Here is a 23,948-nt window from a genome sequence, read left to right as displayed (position 1 = left end):
CATAGCAGGAGGCTCACGGCTGTATTAAAGAAAACTACATTTAGGAGAGGTCCTGAGCCTGGTACTGTACAAGCAGCCCATCCAGGTCTGCAAGTCTAAATTAGGAGAATGCCAACGGCTGGAAATTGGTGGATTGTTCCTTCCAGGTTGGGAGTGAGTTGCTGCCCCAAGCGAAGGAGTTCAAGTATCTCAGGGTCTTGATGGGAAAATGGAGCGTGAGATGGACCGGCGGGCTGGTGCGGCGTCTGTGGACGTTGGACCGGACCATTGTGGTTCAGAGGGAGCTGAGCCTGAAGGCAAAGCTCTCAATCTTCCAGTCCATCTACGTTCTGTCCCTCACTCTGGTCATGAGCTTTGGGTAGTGATGGAAAGATGAGACTGAGGATATAAACAACCAAAATGAGCTTCCTGGGCTCGGCCTCAGAGAGGAGCTCGGACATCCGCTGAGCCTTCACAGAGAGGAACCAGCTGAGGTGGTTCAACATCTGAACATGGATGCCCCATGGGCACCTTACTTCAGAGGTGCTCTGGGCAACTGTAAGGAGAACACGGGGCAGACCCAGAACCTGCTGGAGGGACTACATAGGGCTCCTAGCCTGGGAACGCCTCAGGAACCTCCAGGAGGAGCTGGAATGGGTTGTTAGGGTGAAGGACGTCTGGAGCGCCCTGTTACACCTGCTGCACCATGAGCCGACACCAGGATGGATGGGTGGATGGATGGATGGATGGATGGATGGATGGGTGGATGGATGGATGGATGGGTGGATGGATGGATGGATGGATGGGTGGATGGATGGATGGGTGGATAGATGGATGGATGGATGGATGGGTGGATGGATGGATGGATGGGTGGATGGATGGATGGACACACAGGGAGAACATGCAAACTCCACACAGGAGCTGGAGGAACCTTCTTACTGTCAGCCGAATGACTCCATGACACCATCGTACCACCAATGCTTTTACTTGTATCACCTAATTAAGACGTCATGGGTCCAGAATCAACTATTCAAGAGTTTACTTCATGTTCGACTCAAAGTGAAGAAGAAGAACCGGCAGCATGTCGACGGACTGTGGCGTATTAGAGGTGCAACCAGAAACTACAAGTGCTGTCAAATGATGCAACTATTACAGAAGATCGCTGGCTGCTGAAAAAGACTCCAGCTGCATAACAATGGAGTCACACACACACACACACACACACACACGCATACGTACAGATACATAAAGCAAACAAGTTCCAGCATACTGATACTTATACTTTAAAAATGCTCACCGATGCATGCAACTTGTATTCAAAGTAGACATGGATGCATAACACACACACACACACACACACACACACACACACACACACACACACACACACACACACACACACACACACACACACTCCCTGCCTTGCTGTTTCAGCAGATTGGGGGCAGGAAGCCCGGCCTTGATTTCTGTGCTATGAATGTAAAGACAGAGCTCAGCCAATTAAACTTCAATTACTGCCCCGCTGTCAGACACATGATACTCCTCCCTGCTCTTCCTCTTCCTCTCCGTCCTCCTCTCCCTTTTAGACCTCTGTTCATCTTTCCCTCCCTACACCTTTTCTTTTTAAACAATCCTCTCCTCCTCCTCCTCTTTCTCCCTCTCTCACTCATTAAAACAGTTCCCCAGTCTTCTCCCCGGAGAGAGGAGGAGGATAAAAATAGCTCCTCTTCAGCTTCTGCTCGCTGCTTCTTTCTTTCCAGTCTGCGTTCTATACATCAAACAACTACATTTCTTCTTCTCGCTTTGTTCCTCACCACACTCTATATATCTTTAAAGACGCGTTGCTGCTGTGCGTTTCTAGCAGCAATGCAGTTGTTAAACACCCCGGGAGACCGTCAGCGCAAAGTTGATCGCAGTCCGACAGCTTGTCTGTGACGGACAGAAAGCTGCTTCATCACCGACACGACTGGTCTGCATGTGCTGCGGATAAGATGAGCGTGAAATGACGCTCTGTGTCTGTGCAGCTGGTAATTAGGTAGTGCGAGCATTTGAAATGTTGACAGATGATGCCACAGTCTGCTGCAAGAACAGAAGAGGAGTAACCCCGGGCAACATGAGAATGTCATCGACAACAATGATGTCAACAGTTAAATCATCTGGAAAAATGGTTTATGTTCTCACACACACACACACACACACACACACACACCATCGTGCTAACAACTAATGAAACAGGTCAGACAGATGACGATGCAACGGCGAAACAAACTCTCATAATCGTGCGTATTAAAGTGAACAGACAGAAATACATTTTTGGAACGTGAACATGAAGACACAAACACACTGCACTGGAAGAGCACACGGCCATCTGGCTGCTGTGAGAGAAAAGCTTTTTGTGCCGTTTCCTCATTAGTTTAATCGTTTTTTGTCATCGACAGCGATTGGATGAAAGAGGCGATGGGTAGAAAAAGGATGGATGGAGCGGGAAGAGATGTAAAGAAAGAAGATGGAGATGATGGAGAGAGAGAGCAGCAGAGTGTGAGATGCCAGAGGGGATAAACAAAGCGCTCGCTGGCACAGCTACACAGCAACATAAACTTTAAAACGCTCCAATGTCCCAACATGCTAAAAATACAGCACGGTGCAGCAGACACACACAGCTTCATGTTCTCAGCTAAACTAAAGCCTCACACACACTGAACCTGTGTTTGTTTGAAACACAATCATCCGTCTGAAACCAACAAGCCTTAAGATTCACTTCTTAGGAATATTTGTCCCTGGAAGCAAAACTGCAGATGCAAAGAGTAAAAGTAGAAACATTCAGAGCGCTTACATACCTCTGCAATCCTGGAGGATTTTATATAACTCAGGTGTAACTCTACTTACACCAGCGAGCAGCCATGACTCATGTTCTTAGTGAATGTCACTAATTAGAGAGATCTATAAAAATGATTGCAAATTATAATTTGCATGTGGATCTACATCAAAACAGACGGAGTCAGACAATCAAGCGATGCTTCGACCATTTCCTTCCATTCAGTGTAAAAAGGTGGAGGTAGTCATAGTTACATCAACACACATGGTTTTATGGAACAATATCCAGAATATCTATTTTTTTATGCATAATGAGATTCAAATGAATTCACTCACCATCTTTGTCAGCTCTTCTGAATATCTGTGAACAAAAAGCAGGAAGGTGAGTTAGTACGACTGAAGATCCATCAACAGGAAGAACGTTGAATCATATAAAAACATAAAAAGGCCGGGTCATCTTTTCAGTTTGAAACCTGTGTTTCAGAAAGTAATAATTCAGATTTATTCAACTGATTTAGTTAAATAACGGTGTATCATCTGCATAATGATGCATTTCATTTCTAAACCATAATATTGAATCCCTGGAAAACAATGCCTATAAGATGCTATATGATAAACTTACTGTAAGGGTAAAGGTATCTGTATTCAATTCAATTATTTAAACCGTAAAAAAACAAAGAAATGATCTTTGGAAATAGACAAAAATAACAACATGGAAATAGTTTAGGACAGCAGGATAAGAGACGTTCACATAGAAAACAGCATGAGACACATTCAAATTAGACCTATAAGATACATTCGAAAAGAAAGTAAACCTTCAAATTTAGATTTGAAATGAAACCGTACTAAACTAAAGTCTCTGAATGAAACAGCTGTAACATTTCATTGAGAAAGACATCTGAACATCTTATTATGGAGGAAATATGAGATAAGAAATAAAAACATGACTCAGCTGCAGTTTAACAGCTCGTTTTTGAAGGTGATGCATGTCTTTATATTTTAACGAGCTTTGCAAATCTCGAGCAGCTCTGGGCGAAGAACATTTACATGAAGTCACATTTGAGCTGCAGTGACAGACGGTTAAACACACCTAATGTTATGTTTCAGAAGTGGGGACAGAATGACCAATTCCATCCGATGTGTTAACCAATGCAGTCCACACGGGCACTGAACACACACACACCAACATGAAGTGTGCTTCAACCAGATAAGGTGCAGCGGTGTGTGATAAGACTTGTCAGGAGCCACGGGACTGAAAAGTTTATTAACGTGACAAAGGATGAAAACCCACAAACACTATGTACACACAGAGAAGAAGTCAGTGCTGTGTGTGTGTGCGCCACATTCACACGATTCTGGGAGCTAATTTAAGCTTCAGTGAAAGCCTCTCTCCCTGTGGAACAGAAAGAAGCAGGTCTGCTACTTTCATCAGTGTTTCCGGGTGTGATATAAACTGTTCCAACTGACAGCAACTGCCAGAAAACTGCACGACGACAATGAGAAGAGGTGGAAGACGCGGTGAGGGGGATGCAAGCGATGAAGCCGACAGACAGAGATGAAGAGAGAAGGAGGGAGAGAGGGAGGAGACTTGTTTTCTTCTGAGATCATCTGTCAGCGTTGGACTGTTGGAGCAGTAACTCTTGTTGCGAAGGACAAAACTGACAACTTTAATAGACGTCATTCCAACCTACAGGCGATGAGTGAGCGGCACCAAGAACATTTTTTGGCGACGGCATCTCTCGTAACTTTGCCCCATTAAACAGACGAGATGATTCAGATTCCTTTCCTTCACGCTCAAGAGCAGAACTGGAGCAGAACTTAAGACTTGACATTATCAGCTCTTCAAGCAAATGTCAAAGGAAAACCTAACCCTTATTATATTAAGGTTCATAGTTATCGTTTGGCGATGTCTTAGGTCGCCAACGTTCCACGTCTTTTAGCTGAGGCCGGACAGCCAGCGCTGCAAAGCTGTGGGTGACGTCACACATACGCTGTCCATGCTGTCATTGGTCTGGATAAAACATGGAGCCAGTATCCATGACGTCCCCCAAAGGTTTCTGAACCTCCATCAGATCGCTCAGTCCCCGATGTGCTGAGTATGCTACAGCGGGTTCATTCAGAAAGTGTTATTCTTGTCTTAACTGTGATCTCCTCACGCTCCAGGAAAACCCCGACAGCCCTGCACCATCCTGGACCTCCACCTGCACTGCACATCAGCCTTTGTGAACTCAACGAACTGTTTCAACCCGACTCAGCTCTGGTTCGTGTTTGCACCTTGAGAAACATTTAAATATTATGAATCCACCAAACAGTCTGCAGATTGTCACCAGGATGGAAGTTTGAACAACCCTGCAATCTAATTCTTTTTAATGCACGTGTACACACTTAAAAATAAAGGTTCAAGTTGGTGATGATAGGGGAACCTTTTATCTAGTGGTTCTTCAAAGAACCAGCTGCTCCAAAGGGTCAACTCAAAGAACCAGTGATCAGTTTTCCAAAGGAGATTTAAAAGGAACAGAAAAGGGGACTTAAAGAACTCTTTTCTGAAGACAAAGACACAGCTCTTATCAAGAACCAGGTTTTCTTCCAGTGTACTGTATAAACTAAAACTATATATAAACTGTATAAAGATCATGCACAGTATGAGTCGGTGCATTCAGGCGCTGACTGCGGCCATCTGAAGAGGCCAAAGGGAAAATCGTTCGCTGCTGAGATGCACGACGTTCCAAACGACAGGCTGCTCTGCATTGTTCTGCACCCCGAGGTGCAACAAACTCTGGAGCTGCTGGAGACAGACAAGCTCAGAGATGAGGGAAAGTGTTGGTGAGGAGGCGGTGTGTGTGTGTGTGTGTGTGTGTGTGTGTGTGTGTGTGTAGAGTTGTAACAGAAATACAGAGTGAGAATAAAATGAGAGACAGGAAAGGAGAGGAAGCGACTGAACAAAATAGAAAGAGAAGACAGAGACACAGGCCGGGGGAATGCTGCATCCATCTCATAACCTTATTAAGAATGGATGTTTTCTCGGCCCGGCTGAGGGGAGGACGAGAGGAGGGGAGGGGGGAGAAGACGAGAGGAATATGGAGCAAAGGAGGAGAGAGGAGAAGGGAGGAGGGAGGAGGAGGAGGAGAGTACAAAGGATGAAAGGAGTTTGAAGAGAGATGCATCAGAGTTAAGATGAAGGAGAAGAGCAGCAAAGGACGAGAAACAAGCGAGCAGAGAGGGTCTAATGAGGAGGACACACACACACACACACACACACACACACACACACACACACACACACACACACACACACACACACAGCAATCAATCAAATCCCTGTGGACTTGTTCACGGTCCTGATAATTCTGAGGGTCAATAATCGGTAAATGGTAAAAAAACAAAAACAAAGTTCAAGGTGATGGAGAGAAAATGTCACTGCTGATGTCAGAGGGCGTGGCTTGCAATGTGTATTGACCAATGACAGCACAAAGAATGGACAGCATGAGTGATGTCACCTGAAAAGCGGCGCCACGTTGGCGATCCTGCAACAGCAAAGGTGTGGCTCATCTGTGACCACGCCCACCTGTCAATCAAAGCGTCCACGCTCTTAATCCTGCATAGCTTTAAGCCTTAATATAATGTGAACAGGTGAGTTGTATATAAATTCACCCTCAGTACAGTTGTCATGAACGGGGAAATTAGCTACAGAGACCAAAACTGTTTTTTGTACCAGGCTGTAAACATGTTTATTTCTGCTGTGAAGTTGGACATTTGGACATGGGGACTTATGGAGACTGACTCACTTCTGGAGCCAGCCTCAGGTGGACGTTTGAGGAACTGCAGGTTGCTGCTTCAAACAAAACTAGCAACTAGCTGGTGAGCGTAGCTTAGCATTCAGCAGCTTAAGAACTTCAGATATTTCTCTCAGCAGTGGGTGGAGACCAAAACAGAGCGATAAGAAGACTTCTGGAGCCGGTTGCAGCCAATCATTGTGAGTGTAGCGGAAAACATCCGAACATGTCGACAGCTCCAGAACCAAACCTGCCCTCAGCTGACAGGAACCAGGTCCAGGTCCTGACTGACACCTCTGCAGAGCTTCATCTGCCTGAGTGGACAGTCTGCTGCTACACCCCCATCGACCACCAACCACCAAACACCAACCCCTCTACACACTCACAGAATTAGTTTACTAGGGTACTGGGATATATCAGCCCTCCGGTCTTGATCCTAATTAGTTTTCCATGGACCCCCTTTCTTTATCAGTCTATTTGGGTCGTGGTCAGGGGGTCTGCAGGAGCTGAACTACTTTTGTTTTCTACCCCCACCTCCTCCATCAAAGCCTTAGAGCAGCATGCTCTCCAGAGGGACGCTTTAGTGGGGCGGTGATGAGAAATAACCCGATAGTATCGATGATGACCTAAAATGGACCGAGCCGCTCATGCAGAATCAAAGTGTCTTAAGGATCCTAACTGAGACATAAAGACTGAGCTGCACGGTGAGCGCAGTGTCACAGGTTTGATCCCGGACATCTTAAAGTGTGTTTAAGCCCCAAACTGGAAGACCGTGTCTGTGCGTAAGTGCGCACTGCACCGGTCCGTACGCGCTGCTCTCTGGATGTCTTCATCCCGCATAACCCTCCCCCCCTGAACCCGTGAGGCTGACCGCACTGCCCGGTGCCTCTCTCCAGATACTCACATCCAAAATAACGGAGATGCCTCTCCGCGGTTCCGGGGCGAAGAACTGCTCCTGAGCCACGGCCACCTCCTCCTTGCTGGAGGCGTACTCCCGGCTGGAGATGTTCTTGTTGTCGCTCATTTTGGTGACGATCCAGCGGACGAGCCCGTCGATTCCACCGGGCTGGGCGCCGCTGTTTCCGGACTGCGCTGCCGTCGCGGACTCGCTGTCCTGACCGGCTACGGGTTTCGGCTGCTCGCGGCTTTCCTGGGCTCGAAGTTTGGCTTGTTCTTTGTTGAGCAGTTTGTGGACTCCGTCCCTACAGTAGCGCGCTGCCTGCTCACACATCCTTTTGCCGCGGAGCGCTCATGCTGCGCTCTATGGGGGAGAGAGAGCAGCCCCCACCCCCACCCCCACCTCCCTGTTACATCACAGACCCACCCCAAAACCACCCCACCCTGCAAACCCACAACCTCTCCACAACGAGAGATGATCATCAGATTCTGATGTTCGAGGCTCTGAGCCGCTGACAGTCACTCAGACTCACTGTCCTTAAACATTTTGTCCTTAAAGTTGATGGCAAGTGTCAGGATTTCAGAGACCAAACTGGGCCAGAACATCTCCAGAACTGCAGCCCTATGGGGGTGTGCCCGTCTGCAGTGGTCCAAAGAAGGCAAGAGGGTCATTGATGAACAGTTTGTAGCTGCAGACCAGCAGTCAGAGTCCATGCTGACCCCTGTCCAATGTGAGCACCAGAACTGGACCACAGAGCGATGGAAGAAGAAGAAGGTGGACTGGTCTGATGGATCAGGATGCATTATGGGAAGAAGGCAAGCTTTGGATGATGCTCTGCTGGGAAACGTTGATGTTCTGCCATTCATGTGAATGTTACCACCAACCTAAGCATTGGTACAACTCATGTCCACCCTTTGATGAAACGGTACTCCCTGATGGCTGACGCCTCTTTCAGCAGGATGATGGACCCGGCCACAAAGCTCACATGGTTCAGGAATGTTTGAGGAACACAGCGACCAGTTCAAGGTTTTGACTCGGCCTCCAAATTCCCCAGATCTTAATCCAATGGAGCATCTGTGGGATGTGCTGCACAAACAAGTCCGATCCATAAAGGTCCCACCTCACAACCTCCAGGACTTCAAGGATCCACAGCACACCTTCAGAGGTCTAGAGGAGTCCAGGCCTCGACGGGTTAGGGCGACCTACACAATATTCGGCAGGTGATCATAACGCTCTGTAACCAAGTCAGAGAAGACTTCATGAAGTGACATCACTTCCTCTGGACTCGTCCTGAAGGCTGTGAGACAATTCAAGACTTTTAATGCCACATTTTTCTTCCTCCTCTTAAAAACTCACAGCAGGAGGCGCTGGCCTTCAACCCTGTGTGACTCTACTTTGTGTCTTTGGGAAGATCAGAGCGTCTGTTGAACCGTCAGTAATGAGTGTGTCCTCCAGCACTGTCCTTTCACTTTCTGTGTGGAGACACTTTAACATGCAGTCTATATGTACACTCTGTCTTTAATCTGGACTGGTGAGGCCTCGTCTCTAAATGCACCATTAAATATCGACTGTATCAAAACCTAAAAGTTTGGTTATACAGCAACATTCTGTACTGACATTATGTTTGTGATGATCACAGTCAGAAATCTTTACGTTCCGGTGATTCTGAATAAAAGGTTGAAGAAAGAAGTGTTGCATCTCCCCATACATGTCTTCTGTATCTGCATAAAGAGGAAAACAACTTTAACATTAAAGAGTAAGAATGATCAGAAGTGAAGTATATGAGTCTCCATCAGTAGACGTGGGTAACTCGCTGGGCGTGACTGCCCCCGTGTGGATGAGTGTGCAGTGACAGGCCTGGGCTGCTTTTCTCTGAGTCACTGTATTAAATATATTTATAATATTATAATGACACATTAGTGATTAACAGACTTCCTGTCATTACATGCTGTGACTTTCATTCATCTGTCTACAGTCAGAACATGAGGTGATATGTACAGAGTCCTTTATCCCTGTTTGTAGTTTTATTCTATAATTTCATTTCTACATTTACTTTCTACTTTTTATATAGTTTTCTGTTTATATAGATGTTAGCACGATCTATCTCGTTATTTTGCCAAAAGCGTCACACTCTCTATATAAATATATAAGAGTGCATATATGGATACTGTCATTGGAGTCTGTTGACTGTAAAGCTCATTGACTTGAAGCTCATCCATAAATGCATGAAACTTCTCAGGAGGATAAAATGTTTTTTTCCATCTGGCAGCATCTTTTTGACGTTTGACTTTCCCTGTAGTGCCACCATGAGGTCGGTGTTTCCCTTCAGGTGTTTGTTCATTTGGTACAAAACACATTTATTTTAGACAGATTCTCTTCTTTCTTTCTTTCTTTCTTTCTTTCTTTCTTTCTTTCTTTCTGTAACTGTATGAGGTTTATTTTGTATACACAGATCTCTCTTTAAGCGTTTAAACAAAAATGTAATGAAAACTTCAGTTCATAATTTGTCTGTATACTCAAACATATTTTCAATAATAATGTTACCACAAACCAAATGACACACGATGATTTTGAGCCCTTTAAGGCAAACTACTATAGTATTTTTTTTCTTCAAAATAAAAGCATCAAAGTTTGAGAGTACACATTTTTAATTTACTTCTGAAACTAATATGAAAATAATCTCAGTACTAATGCACAACTCCCTTCATGGACCTTCAGATACAGTGAAATGTCGACCCTCATCAGACAAAACAAGATGTTTTTTCAGAGACTCTTAAAATGTTATTTACAGACCAACAGTTCCACCATGAGCAAGAAAAACTTCCTTTAAGAGACAGAAACATCGAGCAGAACCCGGACAATAGTGGACGGACATCAGCTGAGATTAGAATTTAGAGAGACAAAGATGCACAGCAGCTACAACTACAACTTAAAGTAAAACAGAAATGTGACTAATAGTAATAAATGTGTACAGATGGAGAAAAGAGCTCAGTGCATCATAGGAAGTTCCCCAGCCGTCTATAGGCCTATAGCAGCATCACTCAGGGATGGTTCAGGACTCACCTGAGCAGCTCAAACTATAAGATCTATCAAAGAGGAACTCTTTAATGTACAGAGGAGGTCTGCCTCCAGAATCAGAACTGTGAGCTGGTTCTACAGGAGAGGAGCTTGATAGCTGAAAGCTCTGACTCCAAGTCTACTTTTGGAGACTAAAGGAACCACGAGGGACCACGAGGAACCACAAAGAATCATCAGGAACCACAACAAACCAAAGGAACCACAACGAACCAAAGGAACCATGAGGAATCATCAGGAACCACAATGAACCAAAGGAACCATGAGGAATCATCAGGAACCACAATGAACCAAAGGAACCACGAGGAATCATCAGGAACCACAACAAACCACAGGAACCACGAGGAATCATCAGGAACCACAACAAACCAAAGGAACCACGAGGAATCATCAGGAACCACAACAAACCACAGGAACCACAGGAACCATGAGGAATCACCAGGAACCACAACGAACCCCAGAAACCACAGGAACCATGAGGAATCATCAGGAACCACAACAAACCACAGGAACCACAGGAACCATGAGGAATCATCAGGAACCACAACAAACCAAAGGAACCACAAGGAATCATCAAGAACCACAACAAACCACAGGAACCACAGGAACCATGAGGAATCACAACAAACCACAGGAACCACAGGAACCATGAGGAACCCTGCATGCTGAGAGTACAGTGTTCGAACTGGTAATAAGGTACTATGAGCTCTGGAGTTACTTTCTGCTGAATGAAATTGCTCAGTACAGTGATACAACATCGCCATCTAACGTTCAACTGGAAACATTGCAGCATATTTCAATGTGACCCTGCCTTAGTGTGTGTTCATGTGTGCACTCTTACCCCTATGAGAAGAGTGACCTTTGCAACACGCGCCTCCTCACTTGCTTACTGTGTATACACAAAGTACTTCATGCTGGTGAAGTACTTGGCGTGTTTGTCCAATAATTAACTACGGGGGTGAGGCAGGCAGAGGAAAGAGAAAGAAAACAGTGAGAGGGGAAGGAGAGGAAAGGTAAGGAACACAAACGAGAAAGAGAAGTCAGCAAAGAAAAAAGGACGTTGACTCAGCAGAGGAAGTTTCGAGGTGAAAAAGAGGAAGAGGAAAGCTGACAGTGCTTCTCATTTTGTTTATTCTGCCGCAGTTCATTTGTTAAATGGACCCAACGGAGGAGCCACAGGTGGCCAGGACCATAGAGCTGAATGATGGTTCACGAATGCCAGTTTTGGGTCTGGGAACTTGGAAGGTAGCCTCAACACTCATTCATATATCTGCGTTTTTGAACTTTAAAGACGTCCTCAGTTTGTTTCCATGCATACTTTTGCAGAAAAAAGCTTTTAAAATACATTTATTATTTCTATCATGCAAAAATGGTTTAACACTTTGGGTTTATAGGTTATTTTGCGTCTTGCTGAAAGTTAGATGAGGAGATTGACCCCACTCTCTTATTTCTATATTAACTATGTTAGTTAGTGAGTCAATTAGCTTGGCTTAGCATGAAGACCTTTGCTCGTTCCAAAGTTCAGAAATCAGCTTGTAGCTTATTTGTTTATTCCCTACAAACCAAAATGTGACTTCACAGAGACTCTCCTATGGTTCACCTGACACAACTTCACTGGGACAAGACTGCAGCAACTTCCAGCAACTTCCAGCATGTAACTTCCTGTGTATGGATTTAAGAAATGAGATAAGAAAACCTCGACTGTGGCCCTCAGACTACTTCTATAATCTATTACTGGACTAGCTGATAAGGCCGTAGATTCAAAGATTCTTCACCAAAAACAGACAAAGACCTACTGTGCACACCTTCTCTGATTGGTGTGTTGGAGTGTTTGTGTCTCTGGATGATATGAATGCCGTTCCTATGCTATTATTTTATACTTAATGTGATTAACTGTTGAGTTTTATGTCACATTTGGTTAGTTTTGTGCTTTGGTTTGTTCAGTTGTACCTTGGACTCATCCATCCATTCGTGATGTACTCTTTATATATTTATCTAAAGTGCAGTACAAGTCATGAATTCAACATTCTGTAAAACAGTCTGAGGGTGCAGAGGATCCAAACACTGTCTTCCCAAGTTCAGTAAGAGACAACATGTAAAAGAGTCTTGTCCATCACACTCAAGAGAAATAAAAGAACAGAGAAACGATGGAAGCAACCCGAGAATCACCTTCTATATGAAAATATACCAGTGGGTGCACCTGCAGGTTGCTAAACCAGCTGTCAATCACGCAATGCCTGAGCAGAGGCACGCATGTCCAAAAGATCCCCCATCGTCCAATACAGCTAAAAATGTTGCAGAAAAAAAGATTGAAAGAGAAACACAACTTGTTTCTGAAACAGATACTTAATGTGAGTCTCAGTTTTTTCATCAAGCACATGCAAAGAGATAAAGAGAGTTAAATTTAAAAAATGTTGTGCTCGTTGCAGTCCAGCCATCTTCCCCGCTCCTCGATCCAGGGTGCGGTAGAGGCCGCCATCGCAGCTGGCTACCGCCACATTGACACCGCCTACAGCTACAGCAATGAGGCCGATATCGGTAAAGCTCTGCGCGCCAAGATGCAGCAGGGCATCATCCGGCGCGAGGACATGTTCATTGTCAGTAAGGTATAAAAACCTTGTCATATACGTGACATTCAGTTAATTGCACTGGTTACAAATATATATATATTCTGTATTATATATAATTTATAATATTTTATTCTTCCTTCCTGTTCTATCCTTTTTTAAATAGCTGTGGTGTACCCATCATGCCCCAGAGGACATCCCCGTGTGCCTGAATAAATCCCTGAGAGATCTCCAGCTGGACTACCTGGATCTTTACCTCGTGCATTTCCCTGTTGGCCTCAAGGTTGAGCATAACATCCAAAATAGTTATATAGTCCATATCCAGCCTTGATCCCAGAGGTCGTGACTGACGTAATAATAAGTGTTTTAAAGCTGTATTACATGATTCTTTGACCATCAGGGGGCAGAGTCGCTCCAATGGCACCTCACATTGCTATGGCTAGGCTAACATAGGAGCCAGCAATTGCTGACAAAGAGCCACATAGTCATCCTACTGGAGTTTTATTTCTATCCACCCAACATATATAACGTACTTTCTATACAAATATATAGAAAAATATCTTAAAATCACCATGAAACAGGAAGCAGAGTCTGTCTACTTCCTGATTTCCACACGTTTCCTGGAAAAACAAATAGGAAGTGACTTATAGATATTGATTGCCATTTACAGCATCCTGCTATGCACTGCAGCTAGCACGATGAGTCAGCATCAGCGTCTCTGAACCTCTGAACCAGCAGTATCCAGTCTAACAGTGAACACAGCAGCCTTGTGTTCTTGCCCAGTTTGGCTCCCAGCAGATTAACCTAGCAGCAGTTATTTAGCAGTTAGCTACTTTAGCTCCTTGAATATATAAAATAGTATCAAAAACTTGTTTGTATCGGGAGTTTGTGTGCAGACCAGAGAACCAAAACAATGAGCTAGAAGGTGCTAAAAGACTGGTAGTGTTATACAAAGGTTATATTAAAATTTGGGTGTAAGATCAATTAAATGTAATTTCTGGCTCGTTTCTTTTTTTTTTACTTTACATTTCTTCATAGAAAATGGGTGATGAGCTTTTTCCTAAGAAGGATGGAAAGATCCAGACCTCTGACATAGACTATATCGACGTTTGGAGGGTAAGAACATGTGCTGTCTGTTCAGTGCTGCTTAATATCCATTTCAAAAACTAAATCAACATTTTCTAGTGTCAATTAAAACAAATTTCTTCCACCTGTTGTTGTGTTTGGAGGGGATGGAAGCCCTGCAAGCCTCAGGGAAGGTGAAGAGCATCGGCGTGTCCAACTTCAATATCCTGCAACTGGAGAGACTCCTTGCTCTGTGCAGGGTTCCTCCTGCTGTCAATCAGGTACGGCACATTTAGTTACGTTACAGTTATAAACAGAAGAAACTCCTCAGCTGGGTTGTCCTGATTAACTACCATTATTGTTCATAGGTGGAGCTACATCCCTACCTGGTGCAAACAGACATGATAGAGTACTGTAAATCCAAGAACATCGTCCTGACTGCCTACAGCCCGTTTGGCTCACCTGCGAGACCACCGGAGATGTAAGACATCACTAAAAACCAGTCTTATCTGGTCTGTCGCAGACCACATTCTGCTCTTTATTGTGGATCAAATATTGACGTCCATGGAAAAGTTTACAGACTACAGATTCACTGGACTGTTGGACTTAGGGTTGGACCGTGGGTCCTGTGGAAGATCTAACTCAGGAAGTCTGACTTTGCAAGGTTAGGGGTTAGGGGTCAGTGGATCTCACAAACCCAAGCCTCATTGTTATGCTTTGGGTTTCATTCTCTTCGTTAGCCTGATGTGATCCACAAACAGGTTCTTTGATGAAGTGGGATGAGCGAAATATAGAGTACTGTGTACTGAATTAAAAATTGAGCGCTTGATTTTTATCTTACCTGTCTTAGGTTCAAAGGAGACACTGATCCATGCAAGCTCCTGGAGGATCCGGTTGTAGCAGATATAGCCAAGAAGCACAGACACAGCCCTGCACAGGTTAGTGTGAGTGCTGTAAATGAGTATGTGTGTGTACTTCTTGTTACTAACAGTGATGTTCTTCCAGGTACTGCTCAGGTACCATGTGCAGCAGGGTATTGTAGTCATCCCTAAGAGTGACAAGCCTCATCACATCCTTGAAAACACAAAGGTAAACCGTCTCCTCACTCGACTTCTGTCTCGTAAACTGTGTCTCCACTCAGATACCAGTGTGCTTCCTGGTGTGGTGCGCTAATTTCAGCAGGGTAGTGTTGTCTCAATGGACTCCTCTAGACCTTTGAAGGTGTGCTGTGGTATCTGGCACCAAGACGTTAGCAGCAGATCCTTAAAGTCCTGGAAGCTGCAAGTTGGGACATTCATGGATTGGAATTGTTTGTGCAGCACATCCCACAGATGTTTGATTGGATTAAGATCTGGGGAATTTGGAGGCCGAGTCAACACCTTGAACTGGTCACTGTGTTCCTCAAAACATTCCTGAACCATGTGAGCTTTGTGGCCGGGTCCATCATCCTGCTGAAAGAGGTGACTGCCATCAGGGAGTACCGTTTCATCAAAGGGTGGACATGAGTTGTACCAATGCTTAGGTTAGTGGTAACATTCACATGAATGGCAGAACATCAACGAAAGCATCACACTGCCTCTGCCAGCTTGCTTTCTTCCCATAATGCATCCTGATGCCATGTGTACATGTCTGATCCATCAGACCGGGCCACCTTTGGTCCAGTTCTGATGCTCATATTGGGTCTTTCTGCAGTGGACAGGGGTCAGCATGGACACTCTGACTGCTGGTCTGCAGCTACAAACTGTGATGGACTGACAGCTTTCTATCAGATCATCTTGTCTCTCAAATCCACAATGTCCATTTTTCTGCTTCCAGTCCATTTTTGAGGACAAAATGTTCACTTTGCCTGACAGGAGACACAATAACGAGTTAATCTGTTTTATTCACCTCACCTGTCAGTGGTCTGAATGTTATGGCACAGCAGTGTATATAAATATTAATAAGGACTTCTAGGACTACATTTTTTTCAGTTTGTTTCAATGCTGGTGTTCTGTGCAGATCTTTGACTTCAGTCTGACTGAAGAAGACATGAGAGCACTGAGAGGACTGGACCGAGGGTGGAAGGCCTGCACGCTTGACGAGTAAGTCAACAAACAGTCGTTGTAGCAAGTTGTTTGCAAGGTGGAACTAATTTCATGATTGTTTTCTGTTTTCTCTGCCAGAATCAAGTCTCATCCGTACTATCCGTTTGTATGAAGCTGCCAGGAGAGCAGAGAGAAGACGGCAAACAACCAGTTACATGTTTACTCTCTACCTACAGCATCACATTGTAATTCATCAGTTTACCAAATAATGTGAAGACAAACATATGAAGACTATGAAGATTCAGTATGAATGAAATTAACGTGACAAACCAATATTGTGACACTGATAAGCTTTTTCAATGTTCCGTGTGCTGAAAACTTTTACCTGTTTCCAATAAAATACTGTTTGTGTTCGAACACCAGATTGTTTTTCTATTTCACAAATTAATACTAAGACAGTCCAACAAATGATTGAATGATGAATGAGACATTTTATTGTGTTATCCAATACTGAGCACATTACACTTGCATTACACACACTCTGAATATGTTGTCATATCTTTGTCACATCTGTCCTCCAGTATCTTGACCAACACTGACACAAAGTCATGTTTTCAGTATTCTAGTGTTTGTCATTTCCTGATAAACCATAAAAAGTTGCACTCAGGGGGCCTAACCCATTTGCTGAAGTAGTTAACCTCTAATTAACTGCTGCTAACTGAACAACAAGCAACAGAACCGGGCTCAGCAGCCAGACTGGACCGGGTTCAACCACACTACCAAGGTGATTTACAAACTTTACGGTTTCAGATGTTGTGTTTTATGGGGACATTTCTGGATGGCTAACTTTCACGGCATGTGATTCAACTACAGTTCTTGCAGGACAAATGTGTGTTTTTTGCACTGGTCAAACTTCTACAACTGATGATCACATAGCATACAAGCCGTTTATTATAAGAGTGGGAGATTTACCAGTTGAAATTCACTCAGTAAGCTACAGACAAAGCCAGCATCTTCACCAGATAAACCAAATAAATCCTTGTTCTTGTATTAACACCATAGAGCAAGTTGGCGCCAGGTCACGTTTACTATTAAGCTATGATTGGCCAATCATTGTTCAGGGGTGTAGTTTAGTGGTCAACTACGTAACTGCGAGGACCCGTGGCATTTGAAACATCTCAATCTGTGGCTCTGATATCATAACAGGAAAGGAAATAATAAATAATATTTAAAAATAAATACAAAGATATTTGTTGGTCCACTGTTAACAGCCTTGTTTTAGATTTCTAAATAAAAGATTTGTCCATTCTTTTTTAACAGCTCCAAACAATCAGAACTGTACAAACAAATCCACTGATACATTTGTGGGTGTACCAGTTTCCTGTGTGCAGGTGTAGACACTCGTTTTGCAGGTTTACACTTTGTTAATCCTCCTTTTGTGGCACATTTTTGTTTCTACTGTACCAAGAACACAAAAATGAATCAAACTGTGAATGCGGTCCATCTTATGATGTAGTTTTTGTCAACAAGCGCTGGTTGATGCAGTGTTTAACACGATCGGTGTGACGCTGCAGTCCTTCTGGGCTCCCGAGAAAATGATTCTTTGCGTCAACTCGGTCTATGTTGGTAGTTCTGGTCAAACAGAAAATCCTTCATCGCTTGTTGTTACGTAGGATGTGATATTCCTTTCTCCCCTTGTCCCATCTTCTTCCTCTCAGACGAGGGTGATGATGGAGTTGACTTCACAGTACACACACAAGCCGATGCCCCCGCAATGCGTTTCGGCAGGTCTGGCCCTCTGGACCATGAGCCCTTGTCTGGGTTGAACACCTGAGTGGCTCTGGAGAACACCATATTCTCCCAGCTGTAGCCCCCCAGCACATAGATCCTCCCTGCCCAAACGGCAAGCCCCGCCTCGCTGTTGGGCAGCAGCAGTGGCGCCACCCGCGTCCACTGGCCAGTGTGCGGGTCGTAGGACTCCACCTGCAGGATGTCGAAGCGCTCCGTGGTGTCTTCGTGGTCATCGCTGCCCCCGATGGCGTAGATGAGGTGATTGAGGGAGGCCATGCAGTGCCAGCCCCGGGCCAGAGACATGGGCTGGCATTCTACCCACACATCGCTGTCCCGTGAAGGATCGTAACTCAGGACTTCCCGGCGATACGGACCGATCTGATAGTCGTGACCGCCCGAGATGTAGACTATGCCACGGTGGACGGTCCCAGCATGGCCGTAAGTAAACCTAGAAAAGATTCAAGAAGCCAAACGACTGTTAAAAACAACAGCTGACAAGACTGTGAGGCTGCTACTGCTACTCCCACTATGTAAGCAGGAGCGCTACTACAGGTCCTTCATTCCAACAGCTGCCATACTCGCATGACTTCATGACTTTCTTCTATAGGTTTATGATTTGTAAGTAACTTCTTGTCAACCTTGTGTATACAAGTGAATTTTAGGACACTTCTTATCAAATTTGACCAAACTTTGTTCTACAGGCTGCAGCTTCAGGTAGTTTAAAGCCTCAGCTGGTTTCACTTCGACTTTGACAAGGCTAACAAGAGTCCTTCAGTTCGACTTTTTGAGGTATCTTGTCAGCACGGCATTAATATTTATTTATTCATTTATTGTTGGCCACTTTGGGCAGAACATTATACAGTCTTCTAAAGTTGTTCTGGCCAACATGTCAACACATTAGAGCATAATTAGCTCACACTAACGCAATGCACACTCACTGTTGGCTACAGGGAACGTGAATATAAGGAAGCCAACAGCTCTCTGCTTTCTGTTTCATGGGTACTTTGACCAAAGTTGTTCATCAGGATACATTCTCATTTCATGACATCAGAGAAATGTCCATGAAAGAGCAGATCCAGTAGTAATGTGTTCCTACCTGGGCAGTCCTGCCACGTAGGTCCAGCAGTCCTCAGCGGGACAATAAACCTCCACAGAGGACAAAGCTCCAGTGTCGTTCCTCCCACCCACAGCGATCAGGCACTCTCCAACTGCCCCCAAGTAAAAATCCACTCGCCGCTGGTTCATTGGAGCACCCTGGAAAAACATCACAAGGTTCAGAAGTTACATTTTCTGGCAGCTTTGTTTGTGTGTTCACTTAATTTGTACACTGAACAAGTAACAGAGAATGGTACAGTACCCTGGTCCACTGGTTGTGGCGGGGGTCGTATCTGTACAGCAGGTTGCAGGCGGCGTCTCCACCGTTGTCCCTGGACGAACTACCACCGGCAGTGAAGATGAAGCCCCCCAGCACCGCCAGGCAGTGGTGGCTCCGCTGGGCCGGCAGCTCCGTTTCCACCTCCCAGCTTCCTGTTTCACCATCCAGCCGGCAAACGTTGGCGCTCAGCTCCTCTCCACGATCCGACACCTCCATAAGAAAAGAAATTATAACAATTAAAAACAATTTTAGCAGCTTGTTATTACATTAAAGATCAAATCAAGTATCTCCTCAGTCAAGTCTCAAGTCTAAAGGTCGACTTGCTCATGTTGCTATATCATTTCCCCAAAATGTCAAGGCAGTGACATCAAACTGTTTCATTTAACAATCAACTATAAGCAGTAAAGTTACAGTGAAAGTAAACTTAGAGTAAACACATTCACACCTGTACCTCTCCTCCAATCAGCAGCAGCCGCTCCACTCCTTCCCTCAGCGTGGTGCGTCCTGTTTGCAGGAGCGGCTGAGCGCTGGGCCTGGCGTGGTACCCCAGAGCTTCCTCCACCAGAGCCTCGCAGCCGGCTTCCTCCGGCAGCAGGGCCCGCACGCCTGGGAGCACCCGGCCCACTAGGTCCCCCATCGGCATCAGAGGGAAGCGGATGTGGGAGAGGAGCTGCCTCGCGTGGGCGGTCCGCTCAGGACTCTGGCTGAGCCACTGCAGGGTGGCCTGAAGAAGCGCCTGCTCACTGTCGTGCTGAACCTGATGATGAAGAGAGGAGCTAGAGGTGAATGCTGGCATCTTCTTATGACGATGTGGATGAGATTAATTCTTCAACTCCTTCGATCTCAACATGGAAACTCCTTGGAGTATTTACCTGGCCACTGGAGAGGTAGGAGGTGAGTTTGTGTAAAGGAATGTCACGAAGGAAATCAGGCGTGAAAGACAGCGTGGCGAAGCGTGCGAGGATGAAGTGGTCAATGAATGCGTCAAGACGCTCCAGACTGTAGAGCAGAGCCAGCTCCTGCAGGTACAGGTAGTTGTCCTCACTCACCTCCCTCTCCAGGTACTGACAGCAGAAATCCACCACACACCACACCTGAACGAGAACACATTTACACTTTTGCAAATAAAAGCTGTGATTCATTACAAACTATTTCAAACATCCAAAGATTTGAACGTGTTAAACAGAAAGTGCATGGTTTCTTACCTGCAGGAGGTGGGCAGCTTCCAGCACATAGTCAATGTTACCTCCATCCAATGGCAGCTCTCCACTGTACAGGAAGTCCACTACAGCGTTCAGACCGATGTAGGACATCCCAACCAGCTCCACCTACAGACAGGAAGATGACGGCGGAGGTTAAAGCCGCACTGTGTAACTTTCCTCTACTAAACTAACGACTGTTAAATCCTGTTGATGCTACACTGACTTCTGTCACTCGTACGTCTGTTCTCACACTATGTAACTTTGGGCTCCGGGTCGGGAGAAGTACGTAACGCTTTACGGCACTAAGTCACACAGCAGCAACTATTTCACTGATTCTGGTGAAACTGGATCATATTTTATGGAGGAAATGTTTTCTGGTTTTCCCTCTGATGTCCTCCGGCTGTAAACGACATACATGACATTACTATTAACAATCTACAAATTAAGACAGCAATGAGGAAAACACAAACACACAAAGTCTTTCTACAATTCCCTGGTTTTCCCAGTGTAGAATAGTTTCAGCTTATGTACCTCCTCCTGGCGTTCCTCCCTCATGCCCAGCGTGAACATAGCATGGAAGTACGGACTGGAGACAGCCAGCAGGGCTCGGTGAGCAGGGACCCGCTGGTCATCGGCTACCAGCACCACATCACAGAACTGGCTGTGCTGCCGCTGCTCGTTGAAGCCCTGCAACACCGCCACAGCCTGATCCACACAGCGGAAAACCTGCCAACACAACGCAACAACACACTGACAACAGGTTTGTTCAAGGGCGCTTCAAAAATTCCCCTAGATTCAGTTTGATTCATTGACACTGAAACACGTGAGCCTCCAGAGATCTCTGCTACATCCAGAGCTAAATAGATGACGATATTTTGGGCTAACAAACGTAGATAAATTAATGTGAAGTAAGTAAAACAGCTCGGCTATGTACTGACATCATGTTGCAGCTTCTGGTTTAGCTCTCCGCTATCTTGAACGGTGCTTAAATTATTTAATCACGTGGCTCTTTTACACGTAATAAATGTTATAAATCAAATTTTAGTAGTGAAACAAGTAATTTCACTTTTTTTTCCTTTGGAGGGGCAAAACAAAAACTCAGTATTGAGCCACAGGCCAAAAGAAAAAACCTTGTATTTTTTTTATTGAATTATAAAGATGCAAAATGATACTAAAAATTACTGTGTCACTCTGCCTGCTGTGCTCAGATTATAAAAAATTTATCATTTTTGTATATGAGGATTAGTTGGTGTTGATAATGAAGCCTTGCACTATCCCTTGTAGTTCTGTAGTCATGTTTACTGTGACTCTTGAAATGAAACACTGTCCTGCCTCAGCCAATGTAAGTGAATACTGTTCCCTTCTTGATTGTAATTTATATGCGAGTCTGACTGTATGCTCTGTGATCTGATCACACACACTGACCTTGGACGATTCACTGATCCGCTGAGGCCGACACACACGGCTCAGTTTGCCATTGTCCATTACGTCCCCTCAGATAGGTATCACCTAAAGGGGGCAAACATATGCATAGAGACAGACACAAATTAGTATTACATTAGTCACTAAAAGTATCTCACTCCTAACAGTAAATTAATCCCAAACACAAATGAGAAGCAGGACAGGTAAAGTTACAGTGAGGCGGTCAGGTGCCAGTAATAAGTTACAGCTCAGCCTTCAATCTAATATTGTATTATACAACAATAAGTAACTTGAGTAAAATATAAAATCAAATGTTTCATATTTTGGGGCAAGTTTCTCTCAAAATAAACATCTTTTTCGCTTGCACGATAAGTCACGGCAGTAAACTCCTGTATGTGATGGAACACAGTAGAGTTGTCACGATATCAAAAAGAGTGTAGTATCACGGTTCCAGGTATTATCACGATACTGCAGCCTTTTTTATTATTATTTTATTGATATTTTAATGAACTGCAATGTATTTGTACGTTATAAATACTTATTAATTACTTATAATGTTGTTTGGTGCATGCACATAAAACTGGTGAAGTAAGAATTAGACTGAAATAAGTTTGAAACAACCAGTTTGGTTTTTTGAGCAAAATTATTGTTGTCACAGACAACGCCGCGACAGACACGGCGCTTGGGCCCGGTGCTTCTGCCATGGTGAGTGTGTTGTCTTGTGTTTGTGACTGTAAGCCGTGCACGTCTGGGCCAGACAGAACTTTAGCTTGTTGTTTGTTCTGAAGCGAGTTTCTATGGAAGCTGAGCTGTTTTCGCGGAGTTCGTTCTTGCCGGCAGAAACACACTAACAGCCAATCAGCTAACAGACGGGTGGAGCCAGCGTGTGCAAACAGCCTATCATATCCCCAGATGTCACCAGTGACAGGCAAACAGCCAATCATTCAGCAGCTGTGGAGGTCGGTTGCAGTAGTTGCCATGTTGGTTTGTTTACAGGGAGTATCATGCAATGAGAAGCCGGGAGGAGAGCAGAGGCGGAAACTGGCACCGGTAGTTTAGTAATCCACGGTAGGATAGTAATCCATAGTAGTATAGTAATCCACGGTAGGACCGTCGTGTAGAATTTCTAGTACAGTCATCCCTCGCTATAACGCGGTTCACTTTTCGCGGACTCGCTGTTTCGCGGATTTTTTTAGTGTAATTTTGCATGTTTTTTTTTTTTACAGCGTACTGTACAGTTTGAACGCGCATTGTGTTCTGCGTCCTGATTGGCTAAGGAAGAACCGCACATGTGTTCTGCGTCCTGATTAAGGGAGTACTGTACAAAATGCGTGTAAAAAGGTGCATAAAAGTGTGTGGTTAGGGGTTTTACGGCCTTAAAGCATGTATAAAACTTACTTCGCGGATTTCGTTTATTGCGGATTATTTTTAGAACGTATCCCCCGCGATAAACGAGGGACCACTGTATAGTAGGAACTGTTACGATTTGGCAGCGGGGGTACCGTGCAGCTCTAGAATCCAGTGAGTTTTATACATGCACAGAAGAAATGAGAATTTGTTTGGTTGCAATGCGAAACTTCGCCGCTAGGTGTCACTGAACCCACAGACGGACAGTCCTCATTTGTGCGGTGAAAACACGAAGGTACTCATTATGTAGAAAAGCAGGAACACACACACACACACAGTCGCTCTCTACATTGTTACTCACATCTGGACGCACGGTGGAGCGGAAGGCATCCGGTTCCTCTCCGGTAGCATCTCTCGTTACCGCAGCTTAGCAGACGGACCCGTCAACATGGCGGCTTTTCAACGACGACACAGAGTTTCCCGCCTCGTGAGACATGTCTCTGTCCGCACGCGGAGCTTCCTCGCGGAGACACGTCCCGGTAAACCGTGTTTGAAGCAACACACGAGAGCGGCACGACGTCCGGTCAGCGAGCGTGGAATAACACACACACCTCCG

At 44.9% G+C, this 23,948-nt stretch overlaps 3 protein-coding genes across 9 annotated transcripts in view; 1 reads left to right on the top strand and 2 right to left on the bottom strand.

Annotated features, from left to right (window-relative positions):
- The window catches only part of necab2 (N-terminal EF-hand calcium binding protein 2), a 118,547-nt gene extending 110,693 nt beyond the window's left edge, over window positions 1-7,854 (bottom strand). For both annotated transcript variants that reach the window (XM_027285236.1, XM_027285237.1), the window contains exons 1-2: window positions 7,471-7,854; window positions 3,130-3,154 (exon numbers count right to left, since the gene is read on the bottom strand). In XM_027285236.1, coding sequence (XP_027141037.1) covers window positions 3,130-3,154; window positions 7,471-7,797 — 352 coding nt within the window. In that variant the 5' untranslated portion in view covers window positions 7,798-7,854. The remainder of the gene's footprint in view (window positions 1-3,129; window positions 3,155-7,470) is intronic.
- A 3,548-nt stretch (window positions 7,855-11,402) lies between these two features.
- On the top strand, window positions 11,403-16,617 carry zgc:56622 (aldose reductase). 3 transcript variants are annotated; one of them, XM_027285239.1, is made up of 11 exons: window positions 11,403-11,552; window positions 11,683-11,784; window positions 12,969-13,145; window positions 13,273-13,389; window positions 14,145-14,222; window positions 14,336-14,452; window positions 14,540-14,652; window positions 15,022-15,109; window positions 15,177-15,260; window positions 16,170-16,252; window positions 16,334-16,617. In XM_027285239.1, the coding sequence occupies exons 2-11, from the start codon at window positions 11,695-11,697 to the stop codon at window positions 16,365-16,367; spliced, it is 981 nt and encodes a 326-aa protein (XP_027141040.1). In that variant the 5' UTR covers window positions 11,403-11,552; window positions 11,683-11,694; the 3' UTR covers window positions 16,368-16,617. The 3 variants fall into 3 exon arrangements, with proteins under 3 accessions (XP_027141040.1, XP_027141039.1, XP_027141041.1); XM_027285238.1 differs by lacking the exon at window positions 11,403-11,552 and having other exon boundaries at window positions 11,559-11,784; XM_027285240.1 differs by lacking the exons at window positions 11,403-11,552; window positions 11,683-11,784 and adding an exon at window positions 12,576-12,890.
- Window positions 16,618-16,661: 44 nt separating this feature from the next.
- Window positions 16,662-23,948, bottom strand: klhl36 (kelch-like family member 36). Of its 4 annotated transcripts, none has more exons than XM_027285234.1 (9): window positions 23,684-23,948; window positions 21,989-22,072; window positions 21,095-21,289; window positions 20,567-20,689; window positions 20,234-20,455; window positions 19,807-20,118; window positions 19,344-19,571; window positions 19,083-19,240; window positions 16,662-18,434 (listed from the first exon to the last, which is right to left on the bottom strand). In XM_027285234.1, exons 2-9 carry the CDS (start codon window positions 22,046-22,048, stop codon window positions 17,861-17,863), a joined length of 1,872 nt encoding a protein of 623 aa, XP_027141035.1. In that variant the 5' UTR covers window positions 22,049-22,072; window positions 23,684-23,948; the 3' UTR covers window positions 16,662-17,860. The 4 variants fall into 4 exon arrangements, with proteins under 4 accessions (XP_027141035.1, XP_027141034.1, XP_010751516.2 ...); XM_027285233.1 differs by having other exon boundaries at window positions 23,694-23,948; XM_010753214.3 differs by having other exon boundaries at window positions 19,813-20,118; window positions 23,694-23,948.

Source organism: Larimichthys crocea, chromosome XII (assembly GCF_000972845.2).
Source record: "Larimichthys crocea isolate SSNF chromosome XII, L_crocea_2.0, whole genome shotgun sequence".
NCBI classification, from domain to species: domain Eukaryota; kingdom Metazoa; phylum Chordata; class Actinopteri; family Sciaenidae; genus Larimichthys; species Larimichthys crocea.
This window is presented reverse-complemented; position numbering and strand designations above follow the sequence as displayed.

Bases quoted from the DNA above. Each gene is read 5' to 3' on its own strand.
- zgc:56622 (XM_027285239.1), top strand. From the start codon at position 11,695: ATGGACCCAACGGAGGAGCCACAGGTGGCCAGGACCATAGAGCTGAAT. The intron at 11,785-12,968 runs GTAGCCTCAACA...TGCTCGTTGCAG, and splicing joins TGGGTCTGGGAACTTGGAAG to TCCAGCCATCTTCCCCGCTC. The intron at 16,253-16,333 runs GTAAGTCAACAA...TTTCTCTGCCAG, and splicing joins AAGGCCTGCACGCTTGACGA to AATCAAGTCTCATCCGTACT.
- klhl36 (XM_027285234.1), bottom strand. From the start codon at position 22,048: ATGGACAATGGCAAACTGAGCCGTGTGTGTCGGCCTCAGCGGATCAGT. The intron at 20,456-20,566 runs GTAAGAAACCAT...GTTCTCGTTCAG, and splicing joins AAGCTGCCCACCTCCTGCAG to GTGTGGTGTGTGGTGGATTT. The intron at 20,119-20,233 runs GTAAATACTCCA...CTTCATCATCAG, and splicing joins CCTACCTCTCCAGTGGCCAG to GTTCAGCACGACAGTGAGCA.